This window comes from Etheostoma cragini, chromosome 10, assembly GCF_013103735.1.
Source record: "Etheostoma cragini isolate CJK2018 chromosome 10, CSU_Ecrag_1.0, whole genome shotgun sequence".
Lineage (NCBI taxonomy): Eukaryota > Metazoa > Chordata > Actinopteri > Perciformes > Percidae > Etheostoma > Etheostoma cragini.
Window position 1 is genome coordinate 18,098,142 of NC_048416.1, and position 12,483 is coordinate 18,110,624.

The 12,483-nt window shown below is 39.6% G+C and overlaps 2 protein-coding genes across 5 annotated transcripts; both read left to right on the forward strand.

The window, feature by feature from the left end:
- Positions 1 to 4,344, forward strand: LOC117951667 (seipin-like). Of its 2 annotated transcripts, XM_034883481.1 has the most exons (10): positions 1 to 97; positions 1,489 to 1,744; positions 1,849 to 1,927; positions 2,019 to 2,162; positions 2,272 to 2,307; positions 2,939 to 3,073; positions 3,179 to 3,276; positions 3,833 to 3,962; positions 4,073 to 4,145; positions 4,217 to 4,344. In XM_034883481.1, exons 2-10 carry the CDS (start codon positions 1,494 to 1,496, stop codon positions 4,285 to 4,287), a joined length of 1,017 nt encoding a protein of 338 aa, XP_034739372.1. In that variant the 5' UTR covers positions 1 to 97; positions 1,489 to 1,493; the 3' UTR covers positions 4,288 to 4,344. The 2 variants fall into 2 exon arrangements, with proteins under 2 accessions (XP_034739372.1, XP_034739373.1); XM_034883482.1 differs by lacking the exon at positions 2,272 to 2,307.
- Positions 4,345 to 4,611: 267 nt separating this feature from the next.
- Positions 4,612 to 12,264, forward strand: si:ch73-22a13.3 (inositol-trisphosphate 3-kinase A). Of its 3 annotated transcripts, none has more exons than XR_004658225.1 (9): positions 4,612 to 5,142; positions 5,293 to 6,194; positions 7,577 to 7,661; positions 8,646 to 8,859; positions 9,161 to 9,365; positions 9,489 to 9,590; positions 10,350 to 10,421; positions 10,523 to 10,875; positions 10,946 to 12,264. XR_004658225.1 is itself a non-coding variant. In XM_034883462.1 (8 exons), exons 2-8 carry the CDS (start codon positions 5,352 to 5,354, stop codon positions 10,769 to 10,771), a joined length of 1,770 nt encoding a protein of 589 aa, XP_034739353.1. In that variant the 5' UTR covers positions 4,612 to 5,137; positions 5,293 to 5,351; the 3' UTR covers positions 10,772 to 12,264. The 3 variants fall into 3 exon arrangements, 1 of the variants encoding a protein (XP_034739353.1); XR_004658224.1 differs by having other exon boundaries at positions 4,612 to 5,137; XM_034883462.1 differs by having other exon boundaries at positions 4,612 to 5,137; positions 10,523 to 12,264.
- Positions 12,265 to 12,483: the final 219 nt, after the last annotated feature.

Consider the following 12,483-nt stretch of genomic DNA (forward strand, 5'->3'; position numbering starts at 1 on the left):
CTGTTCAAAACATTTTTTCCAGACAGTTTCAAGCTGTGTAGAAATAGATTTCAGGGAAAGGAGAAGTGATTTCCTCACAGTTGGCCAGAAAAAAAAGGTACGTTTTTTTTTTTATACAACAAGACAGAGTACTGTGGCAGGTTAAATACTACATGGATGTATGTATGTAAAAATTAAAAAAAGTTCTGATTTGGAGTTTACTTTTGAGTTAAAAATGCTTTAGTATCTTCACACCATAATCCTTGGCAGCATAATTTTTGATCTGAAAATCTTCATGTCAGTTTTCAATAATGATGCATTGTGTTGAGCAAGTTGCAACTCCCTTTGTCTTTTTATGATTAAATATTAAACCTTGAACAGTGTTGGATGAAATATTAACATAATTTACTAAAGGAAAAGTGCCAATACCACACTGTAAAATACTCAAAGCCCTCCGTTGAAAATGGTAGGTAAGAATAATCAGGAAAAGTAGAATACTCAATGCAGAAAGATGGCCACTGTGTCCCCTTCACAATGCTTGTTGTGTCCAACAAATAGTGAAAAACTCAAAATGACTTGTCTAATAAATAAAAATGATTTAAATGTTTAAAAAGGAAAACCAGAACATCCTCATATTTGTGAAGATGAAACCATGAATGTTTTTGACAAAAATAGTTGCAAATTAGATTTTTGTCAATCGCCTAATTGATTAATCAACTACTTGTTTCCGCTCTTTATACTCTTATGTGTTTATTTATAACATACAAGCGCCTCATATATTTTGTATGCAAAAGTCTTAAACTGTCAAGTATTCATTGTGAAATAAAGTACAATATTTTCCTCAGAAATGTAGTGGAGTAGAAGTAGAAATCAAGAAGAAAGAAAAGATTCAAGTAAAAACAAGTACCTCAAATTTGTACAGCAGAGTAAAAGTACTTAGTTACATTCCATCACTGAACTTTAGAAAATAAATAATACTAATACCAATAACCATATCATGAATTCACAAACAACATTACACAATACACATGGTGTCAAAACAAACTGATAAACATTTCTTAGTTGCTTCTTTGCTTCTAGAGACATGTAACACAGTCAGAGTGGCAGTTGACTGTTGACACAGTTTGTTTGAGTCATCTGATGTGAAAGGCCTCTGCTTGTGACTGAGATTGGACTCAGTGGTTTCACAGCTCTCAGTACTGCCAAAGTGCTGCTTGTTTCTCAAGCTTCATGAGATCATCACATCATCATCCGCACTGTTTTATGACATCAAACAAACAATGCTTGATCTATCTCTCTCATGTTTAAAGGAAAATGTTGACAAGAACCAGATAACTTTTTGGATGACATTCAAGACATTAAACATGCCTACAGTGTGATTGCGTTCACCTTTCTGAGTTTTTTACTTAATGTTGTCTTTGTATTAGTGTTTGTTCAGCTGTTCCTGGTAGACCCTGTCCTAATCTGCTATTCAAAAGGTCATCTTGAATATGGTTTGTTAATGTTTAGATTTCATGGATCAAGGAAGTCATTTGCGTCCAGGAGAAGATGAAGAACTTTCAATCCTCATCGGTCACACGTTGCTAGGGCTCCAGGATTCCTTCGTCAGGGTGATGTCACGTGCCCGTCAGAGAGTTATGGAGGGCTTTATGGTGTTCTCTATTGTTGTCTTGCTCCTCTGGATCGCTGCCTTTTTATACTCCGGCTTCTACTACTCTTACATGCCCAAGGCGGCTTTTTCCTCACCTGTGCACTATTACTACAGGTGTGTATGTGAAGTCCTCTACAGTTGCATCAGAAAGACAGAAGAATGTAGCTTCTGTGTGTTTGCTTTTACTTTCACTCAGCCGTTCACATTTTTGTCTGCAGGGCAGACTGTGAATCTCCTGCCTCTTTTTTGTGTTCTTATCCAGTGGCCAACGTCTCTTTGATGAGAAATCAGAAACATGTATGTATGAATGTGTGCGTTTGCATCTATAGGCCTATCTACTTTGTATGTCTATTCTCAGGAGTGTAATCTCTTTAAAATGTATATTCAGGTGCTGACATTCGGCCAGGCTTATCGGATGTCTCTGCAACTGGAGATGCCTGATTCTCCGACCAACCGGGAGCTGGGGATGTTCATGATCAAGACAACCTGTTTCTCTCAGGATGGACAGCAAGTTGCCTCCTCTGCTCGCTCTGTGAGTTGTTGATTTCCTCTGCTCCCCTGTGTGGCCACATGTGTACAATCAAATTAGTGCTTCATGCTAACTCCAATGATTCATAGTTGCATTGCTGTGTGTTTCTCAGGCAAGACAACTGCTGTCCGCCTCCAGCTCTCGCTTTGTGAGTACAGAGCTGACGCACAATAACTTTTAATCATACAGCCTGGTCGGCCGCAGATTAGGGCTGCTTGTGCTTTCTGCAGAGCTCCACTTCAACCAAAGGTGATCTCAGTGCTTCAAATGGGGGGAGTAAAGATCTTCAAGTTAATTGTGTAGGGGATGAACTTACTTTATGAAATTATATAGTATTTTTAAGGCTGTATTTTGTGATGTTTCTGCAATAAATTACATGTTTTATTATATATGCTAATCAGCCTTCTAAAATTGTCAATTTAAAACACCTTTCAGTCAAATCCACTGGTACAAAGTAGAGCCTCAAAAGTTACCCCGTAACTGAGTCAAAACAAAAAGAAATGTTTTAGTTTTAACAAAAGCTTAACTTTGCTTAACTACTGTATTAAACTTCATGACACTGGTAAAGGGGAGTTCACTGAGATCAGCTTTGGTCATTAAATTGAGCACGCAACCAATACATTGAGTCATACAGATGGTAAAGCTTTTGCCTCAATGACAACAATCACCCTTTCCTAAATATTCATCATGACATCTGCTGGGGATGTGACATTTTATTAGGTTGTGTTGCCCTGCTGGGTGTGTATTTCTGGTTGACTGTGTTGTCCTGCTGTGGTCAGAGCATGCTGCGATACCGTTCAGACCTGCTGATGTACCTGAGAACGCTGGTGTTCCTCCCGGCCTTTCTGACCGGAGTTGCTGAGCAGGAACAAGTGCTGGAGGTGGAGCTCTTCTCAGAGTACACCGACGACCCTGTGAGTCATGCACTGCTTTGTGAGTGTGTTAGCACGTGTCAGCGTGCATAAACAGCAAGCAGGTATTTTGTATTTAGTCTAATATGTGTGTCTTCATGTGCACAGTATGCCCCCTCGGTCACAGCCGTCATTGAGATCTTGTCCAACAAGGTGCAGATCTATTCATCTCAGCTCTATATTCATGCTCACTTCACTGGTATAAGGTAAGAAGTGTATGTCATGCTATATAATAGATCTGGAAGTAGCACACATACAGTATATTCGATGATGAAACAAGAAAGAAATTCATAACCTTTAAACCTACAGCAGAGAGTGAGGGTGCAATCGTTTCTGTAATCAGTTGTCCAGATTTCTAAAAAGTTGAGATATTTGTACTCTCAAGAGAATGAGTTATACTTTTCTTTAAAAAGAGTAAGGGCCTTGTTATATTACTTAAACACCGACACAGAAAATCTATCACAGGGGAGGAAGACATGCATTTCTCCACTGACAGACTAATAAGACCAGAAAACAACGTCTTTCCAGTCAGTCCAGACATGTTTCTTCTCTGGAAAACTAACTCCAACTATGTCTCCACCTACACTTACAACCCACAGTGGAGTAAATGCAATGTGTTTAGATGTTTTCTCTGTGAGCTTCTACAGGAAATCAGCCTATTGTAAATAACTGGCTGGTCATAGAAGTCCAACAGCAGGCTTCTTAGCATCACATCATAATTACTGTAATCATGGTTTTCTTTGTTTGTTTTTTCTTTGTCAGACACTTGTTGTTCAACTTCCCTCTCCTGTCAGCCCTGGTGGGAGTGTCCAGTAACTTCATCTTCCTCAGTCTCCTCTTTGTACTAAGCTACTTGAGGCTGCTGTTCAGAGTTGATCTAGGAGTAGAGCAGGTGAGCGGAGACAAAAGGACCATTACAATATTGAACGGCAGCTGCTGCAGGGCTGCACACTTATTGAGTCTCAGGTGTCTCTGAGTGCTTGTTTTCCTCCTTGCTCACAGCTCAGAACAGACGGACTGCTGTCAAATAGGGACAGGAACTTGAACATCAACCAACATGAGGATGCTGCTGCAGGTACAAAACACAGGCACAGAGAATTTCATTGTTATCTCAGTCACTGACTGCAAGAATAAATTCCTTGACAGGTGCTGCAGAGCTGATGGGTCCTCTCCAGATGACCCCTACAAATCTGAGCCAGGAGAGGACCCATCTGTAATTTGGCGACAACAAAAAGATGCAGAAAAAGACAGATTCACTAATAGATTCAAATGAATCAGAGGCAGCCTGAGGCCATTGTTAAAGGAGAGGTTGGTAAAGGAGAGGGAGAAAGTGTAGAGAGCGATAACAAGATGTAGGGATGAAGATTTAAGGGAGATACATGGTTGAAAATGACCCACACACCTCTGTTTGAGTTGTCTACTTTTTTGCTCTTCCATCATGTCCTCTGTGTTTTGTCTCACACTGGTGTTTCAGCTTTACAGTAATGTTAGGACCCTATGATTTATTTTGTGCAAAGTCCTAATTCTGAGAACTACTTGCTAGCAATGTCTTCAAAATTCCTCTCTGCTTCTAAGTCTGACTTTGTGAAATAATCTGATAATTATCATGACTTGTTATTTCATCCTGGTAGATAATTTGTATTTCATTCCATCAGTTTTATTTCACACTATAATGCTGCCTTAACTGTTACTTTAAATGCTTAAATCAGTTTGGTTCTTTGATTAAAATGTAAAATAAAAATGCAGCAGGTGTGTTTCTTTCTAGCATACAAAATATCTTAAATTGATTGAGTTTGAAGCCCAAATGGGTTTTACTTAGCTGCAAAGTAAATTATGTTACACAAAGTACACACTCATATTTGGTGGGAGGACACCTTACTCTATTTCCACCCTGCTTTCCGACACTGTGCCACGTGTCGTTGTTGGATTCCTTCTTGGCTTTGGATGAAGCATTATGAACTTCATGACGTCAGTGCATGCAAAACATGGTACCAGCAGGGAGAATGAGAGAGGGATGTAGCTTACTGGCACAGAACTTTCTAACAACAGGTGGAGGGCACAGGTAAGGTAAGGTAAGTTAGACAGATGTGGTCATTTGTAATTTTATAGTGTGTCATTTGAAGAAAGCTTAGACATATAGCTGAGACTGTGCATTTTTCTCAACCATGTTTAAAACTGTGTATCTCTTGTAAACATTTCCCTTTTTGCACGTTTTGTACAAGCTCATTTGTTGAGCTCATGGAGTAGATTCACTACCTACCCTCACACACTGGACTCAAAGATGGACATGACAGATGATAACCACATGGAGGGGATGGAGATGAAGATGGAGACAGAGAACAGGCAAATTGTGGATGATGACTTTACTGTCAGACTATCAGATGAGACACACCAACATCTGAAATTCAGCGAAGTCCATTCCAGCAGCTGCAAAATGGTCAAAGTGAGATCCAGACCCAAACTCAAGTCCACAAAAAGTTTCCCCCCTTACAGTCAGTGTATAGGTGGACTCGGTGAGGACAATAAGCTCAATTCAGAATCAGGCAACACGATGAGGGAAAACAAGAATGATGTCTTTCAAGGCACAGAAAGGAAAGAGGACTTCGAATTGAACGCAAGATGTGCAAGGGATAAGGTGAAGTCAAAATGGAGGATGAGGAGGAAGGAGAGGTTAGGTGGGAGCTATGAAGTTGATGCAGATGGATGGGAGAGGGCAAGGTGGAGAGGGAAAAGAAGGGTTGAAGAGACTGGAAGAGAGAGGAAGCCTGAGGATGGGGAAAGGGAAGGGGCCTTAAACTGTGAGTGGAAACACTGGAGAGGTAAAAACTCCAGTTTTGAGATAGAAAGAAAAGAAAAAGAGGATGAGGAGAGAAGGAAATCCCCCGTTTCAGCAACAGAAGGAGAGAGCGAGGGGAGCTGGAAGACCACAGAGGGGAACGGTGAAGAGGCAGAGGTCCCAACAACACATCAGCGGTCATCCCCACATCCAATCCTCTCCAAGCTTATGCACTCCTCCATCTCCTCCATCTCCTCCTGCTCCTCCATCAACCTCTCATCAACAGAGAGTGATGAGGTTTTCAGCGAAGGAGAGGATGTTGACTCAAAGAGGAAGGCGTTCAGGAAGGTGAGAACAGACGGATTAGGTTTGAAACTACATTTTTCATTTTTGGCATTAGCTATCCCACTCTCTATGCACTGGCAGGCATCCCGCTCGTGCATGTGCTTCCCTGGTTTTCCATGGAAAAAGGCTCACTTAAACGACGTGTGTATCTCAGCTGTTCTTTGCACCTGTGGTCCTGGTGATTTGCATGGCCTTGAAAGAGGACTTTGACAAGGTCCAATTTGAATGGTGTTTGCATGCCTGGCTGCTGCTGCTGCTGCTGCTACAGATATGAGAGGAGGTGGGAACAGACAGCGGGAGAAGGGCTAGGTAATAATGCAGTTACTTTCTCAGTGCAGTTTCAAGTTTGCATTGTTGGAAACACCAAGCCTGTATGGACTAAATATAAGAGCACTACACAAGAACGAGAAATAAGCATCTTTGAAGCATTTCATCTCTGTGATCAAAAACATTTAGGACGCGAACATATATATATGTAATATACTATTTCAAGGATTAGGTTTTGAAATACAGTATACTGACATTTTCTTCAAACTACATACTTAACATTTAGCAACAGTGTCTCTACTGAGCATGCTCAGGACTACTTTCAATTGTTTTTAGTTATTTTCAATGGTCATGCCTGTGTCTGGTGGCAGCTGTTTTGTATATATACAAAAAGCTCAGATCATAACTCAGGTATCCGCTGTTTGGAAACACTAGACACACTGATGCTCATAACAGTTTTCGCCATGAACAGAGGACTTAAGAGGTGTTTATAATGTATAATGTGCCCTAGCAAATGTCTCTCAATCAGAGATGCATTCACAAAAGGGGGGTAAATGATAAGATTTTGTCTGAAGAAATGGCCTTGATACTTTTTCATGATGGAGCACTGGTTTAAACAATGAAATGAATATTGGTTGCATTCCATTTAGCTGCTTCCACTTCGGGGTCAAATGACAGGCCTTATGTGCATGCTGTCTCACTGCCATGACTTCCTGGGACACTTGAATTGAACAGAGCCAGTCTTAATAATGTTAGTGACAATTAAACATGCCTGTTTATGACTGGAAATGTGTTTTAGCACCCAGGAAAAATCACACAGGACTCCCCAAACATGGGAAGCCCACTTTTGAGCATTTGCCTACCAAAGAGATCAGTAAGTATAATATGTCCTGTCAGCACAGTGGCAGCACTGCTGGCTGGGGCCTTCTATTTGGATGCATGCAGACATTCAGGTTTAGGTACATTTGGAATAGCCTGCCGGTGAATGGGTTTCTCTGTTTACACTTGCTGACTTTTCAAAGTAATTTGCCTCTTGAAAAGCAATGCATACAGGGATAAGCTCCACACTTGCCTTGCATGAAGACATTCACATAATATGCTCCTCTTTTGTGCCTCAGAGCCGCTCTTGGAAAACCTACCTGACCATGATGCACTGGTCGCTGCGGCGGCAGAGCTCCTGGGTCCAGCTCGCTGGACATCAAGGCATGTTAATCTAAAACAGACATGTACAGGCAATCAGAAACTACTTTGGACATGAGAGGAGGAACTACATTCACGTATACTATACTGTGTGTATCTCTACACTAATGCGTATCAGATACAGTTTACATCAGGCCCAGACTGGCCACCCAGAGCACCGGGGAATTCTTTTTTATATACACATGAGGAATTACCGGTGACCTAGCCAGCTGATATTGTTAACCCTTAGAGAGTTTGCAGTTTAAGGCAAAAAACATGCAGTTTTTCTCATGAAGTAAAGAACTGTGTTTTTACCTGTTATAAAATGATAAATTTGAATATTTATGCATTTATGCATACTGGACTCCCTAAGAGAATTGCATTCATTGGGTATGACTTAAAAGCTGAGACTCTTTTGGATTCATTGAGCCCATTTGTGTTCATGTGTGATGTTGTCAGTCCCCATAGTAGCCATTTCATTGTAATGAATCCTTTTTACTTGGCCTCACAGTATAAATATGTACTGTTGACCTATTGTGACCTCTCATAGGCTCATCAAACTTTACAACCACAAACTAGAGATCTAGGGAATTCAGATGATGTATGGCCTCTATAGGTTTATATGGTGTTTCTCAAGGTCACAGTCTCTCAATGTGGTAATTTTGGGGGATTTCTGACCGTCTATTTTCGAGTGGTCAAATAGGATTATATTTTGTAAAAAAAGACAAGACTCACATGTAATATAACCTTTTTATCTCCAGAATTTGAGCTTTCAGGAACTAAGAAAACAAGTATGTGTTTTAGTATGTTCACCATATACTTTGATTTTATTCAGTAATTCATAGAAGACTACATGTAGACCTGAATAACCTGATTAGTTAAGACAGGAAAATCACACAACTAATGATGATATCCACACATTCTGCCTTCTTGTTTGAATAAACACATTACACGGGCGTTAATAATTCTACCCGTTGTCCCTGCCTTGCTGGATGCTGCCATCCCCAGGTAACTTCCAGCTGAGTGAGGGAGGGGAGGTGTTGAAACTGTACAGTAAAGAGGAGGCAAAGTGCTTGGACAGCCTGATGACAGACCTGCTGAGACCCTTTGTCCCGCAGTACCACGGCTTGGTCACCAAGGGGGAGCATGTCTACATCCGCCTGGAGGACCTACTGAGTGGCCTGAGGAGACCTGTCATCATGGACTGCAAGATGGGAGTTAGGTAGGTTTCCTAATTTTTTTTTTCTTCTTTTGAACAGAGGTGACCAGACTAGCCTGGCAGGCTTATATACTACAATGGGGGTCGAACGTTTGGGCACTCCAAGTAAAAATTTGTATTAATGTGCATAATGAAGCCAAGAAAAGATCCCCAAAAAGCATCAAATTACAGATTAGACGTTTGTATGATATGTCATAAAAGGTTAGATTTTATTTCTGTCATTTACAGTTTACACTGTCCAGGTGCGGTATTTACTCAGAAAATCAGTATGTTTTTATGTACAACATGAGAGTTTCCTTCTCAGGACATACCAGGAGGAGGAACTGATCACAGCCCGGACTAAGTCCACCCTGCGGAGTGACATGTACCAAAAGATGATGAAAATAGACCCATCCGCTCTGTCGGCAGAGGAACACGAACAAAAAGGTGTGACCAAGTGTCGATATCTTCAGTGGAGAGATACAACCAGTTCTACATCCATGCTGGGCTTCAGGATAGAGGGCATCATGGTAGGACTAAAGGCCAGTAAAATCACTGCACAACTTGTTACCTATTGACCTGATCTTTTTAATTCTCTACAAGTTTTCAAATGTGCCATGTCTGTGCTGCTATGTTTCTTCTCTTTGAGTCAGATGGAGGACGGCAGTGTCCAACGGGACTTCAGGAATATTCTGACTTTAGCTCAGGTCACGGAGGCATTGCTCTACTTCACCAGGAGTCAGCTGGACATCCTGGTCAGTTCTGTCCGTTATGAAAACCCAGGTTATATAACACTACTCTTCCTTTAGAAAACATATCCTTAATTGGGGGAATTACTAGAATTGTTAAGGGTTTGTAAATTATAGCGTGTGGTCAAGACTTACTCTATCTTTGAAGTTTCTCGAGATAACTTTTGTTATGATTTGATACTTAAAATTAAATTTAATTGAATTAATCCTAAATCATAATTGGATTAGCAAAAACAAAATCACAGAAAAATGGTTAATCAACATAAAAGTGATAAAAAATGAATTGCGATAAAAACCTAATAAAAACTGAAATCTTATAAAAATTTGATTTTGGTACAGTTTCTCCAATTGTTGAGTGAAGTGAAAATATGACCAACCGTATTCAGCCTCCAATACATAATCAATGCACTGATGACTGCGGTGCATATCTAAAGACAGTACCTCAACCCTCCACACAGGCATGGTCTTTAAAGGTTTTTAATAAAGATTTAAAAAAAAAAACTAAATCAACAAGCATTTACAAAAATAAAACTACATTAAACTAGAAGGAAAAAAGGAAATTTCTAAAAATTTAAAAAAAAAAGAAAAAAAAATGTTTTTATTCCACACATTTTCTCAACTTCCCAAATCTTTGCTATGCGGACTTCCTGTTATTTCATTATGTAAGACTCATTTTACTCAGTATATAACATTACATAATTTTCCCTGTGATGTGTTTACTAGTTGTTGCCGCTAAACCACAACTCTCCCTATTTGAGTTTGCAGAAAGCGTACCACTCCAGACTCCTGGCCCTGAGTGATGCGCTAAAGAATTCACTATTTTTCAGAACCCATGAGGTTTGTTTACATAGACAAATCTCCCCTTGTTAAAAAATGTAAACTACTGTAAGCCCAGAGGTCTTTTTGCTGATATTATTATCTATGTTTGACCTGATTAGGTGATTGGCAGCTCGCTTCTTTTTGTGCACGACCACAGCAGCAGGGCCAACGTGTGGATGATAGACTTTGGGAAGACGACACCGGTGCCTGACCCGAGCGAGCTCCGGCATAACATCCCGTGGGCCGAGGGGAGCAGAGAAGATGGCTACCTCATCGGTCTGACCTCACTTATCACTTCTCTTAGCCAGGCCATCAGTGTGGCCTCCTGGAAGAAGGACAACTGTGGAGAAGGAAATAGTGTTGCATGAAATAGTGTTGCACGAAGTACACTGAGGGTTGGGATCAAGTCACCACTTAAACAACATTTAAATTCAGGATTAGGTGGACAAAACGACTGTTGTTACACTTGGACCCTGTTGTGTTGATTCATTCCCTGGAAGAGACAACAAAGGACGATTTGTTGATGGGGAATCTGTCTTCATAGGCTGAGGAAGAGAAACAAAGGAGTACAATTCAGTAAAATTCATAGAAATTTGATGTGGTTGTCTTCTAATTGTAATATGGCATGTGCATACTGGAACAGTGGAGACATTGTGTTGTTACATACATTGTTTTTTTTAATTAAATTAAAAATTAAAAGGCCAAAAAAATAATTCTTGGGTTGGTCTGCAAAAACTCAGATCTCGCCTATGTTGCAACACATGCTGAATTTATTTGTTTACATCACCAAAGGAACCCTTATGGAAAATACACACATATATGGCTGAACAGCCTCATGTTCTAAATCTTATACTGTAAGTCTTCTCTTAAAACAACTAACCATACAAAGAAACTACCATATTGATAAAATATTTGTTGTATTATCAAGGATTTGAATCATTTTCACATGATGAGGCTGAAATGTTTGTCTTTTCCTGGTCTTATAGGCTGTAAACAATGATAAACCTTCACATAGACAGTCCAAGCTAAGTGAAATGAATGAATGCCTCTTTCTGCTCACTCTTTCTATACACATCACTGATGATGTATGTAAATATGTGTGAAACCATCAACCCCTATATTGTATATTAAATCACTAAGTTACAGACATTTAAACTACAAACAGTGAAAAGAAAGAAAAAGAAAGCAAACAAACATGCTGTATGGTACTGCATCCGCAATTCAAAACATACATAAACTTATCAGTAAGCCTTTAACAGCTTCAATCTCAGTACACACTCATGCTGTGCAGCCAAACATTGTTCAAATACACAGAACTTTAGTGCAAATGGAAAGTTACCAAAGATACTAAAGGTGTGAGGGCGAATTTGGGGGAAATGTATATAAAAGAAGACAGTAAAAGGAAACTGAATGTTAAGCGGTAAATGTAAACATGTAATATAATTTACATTAATTTGTCATGTCAAACAGACTGGGATGTCCAGCACAGATTTTCAGGCAAAGCTCATGAAGGGACACAGGTGACACTTTCTCTAGGACTGAATAAACTCGCCCAGTTTCCACAACCAACGGCAGTATGCAACAATACAAACTGATCTTGGTCACAATTTACATATTACTCTGGATAGTTAAAACATGGTATATTCATTGTTTTGCTTGCTTGGTACTCCTTTTGACCATGTATATTAACTAAACGAAAGATTTGTGTTTAAAACAAAGAAACTTATAGAATTGTGTCTAATCTTATCAGAACTTCCAGATAACAAAAAAAAACACATGTATTTGCAGAAAGATAAGATTTTTATTAGTGTTATTCTCAGTTGTGAGTTTATTATATATACCTAGCTAAAAAGAAATACATTCAATTCAAAACAGTCAAATACCTTGTAACAAATCCTACATTTGTGAAGTTAATAATGTTTATTGTTGTCTTTCAAGTGTTAAATCAGGTTTATGGTCCTTTTGGAGACTGTACTTTGCAGTGCTGATTTGTTCCAAACAAGGGTTTCTAATGTTCTGTCCATAAAAATGAGGGTAGACCAAATAATAGACACACATCTCAGTATATTGCAGCATAATT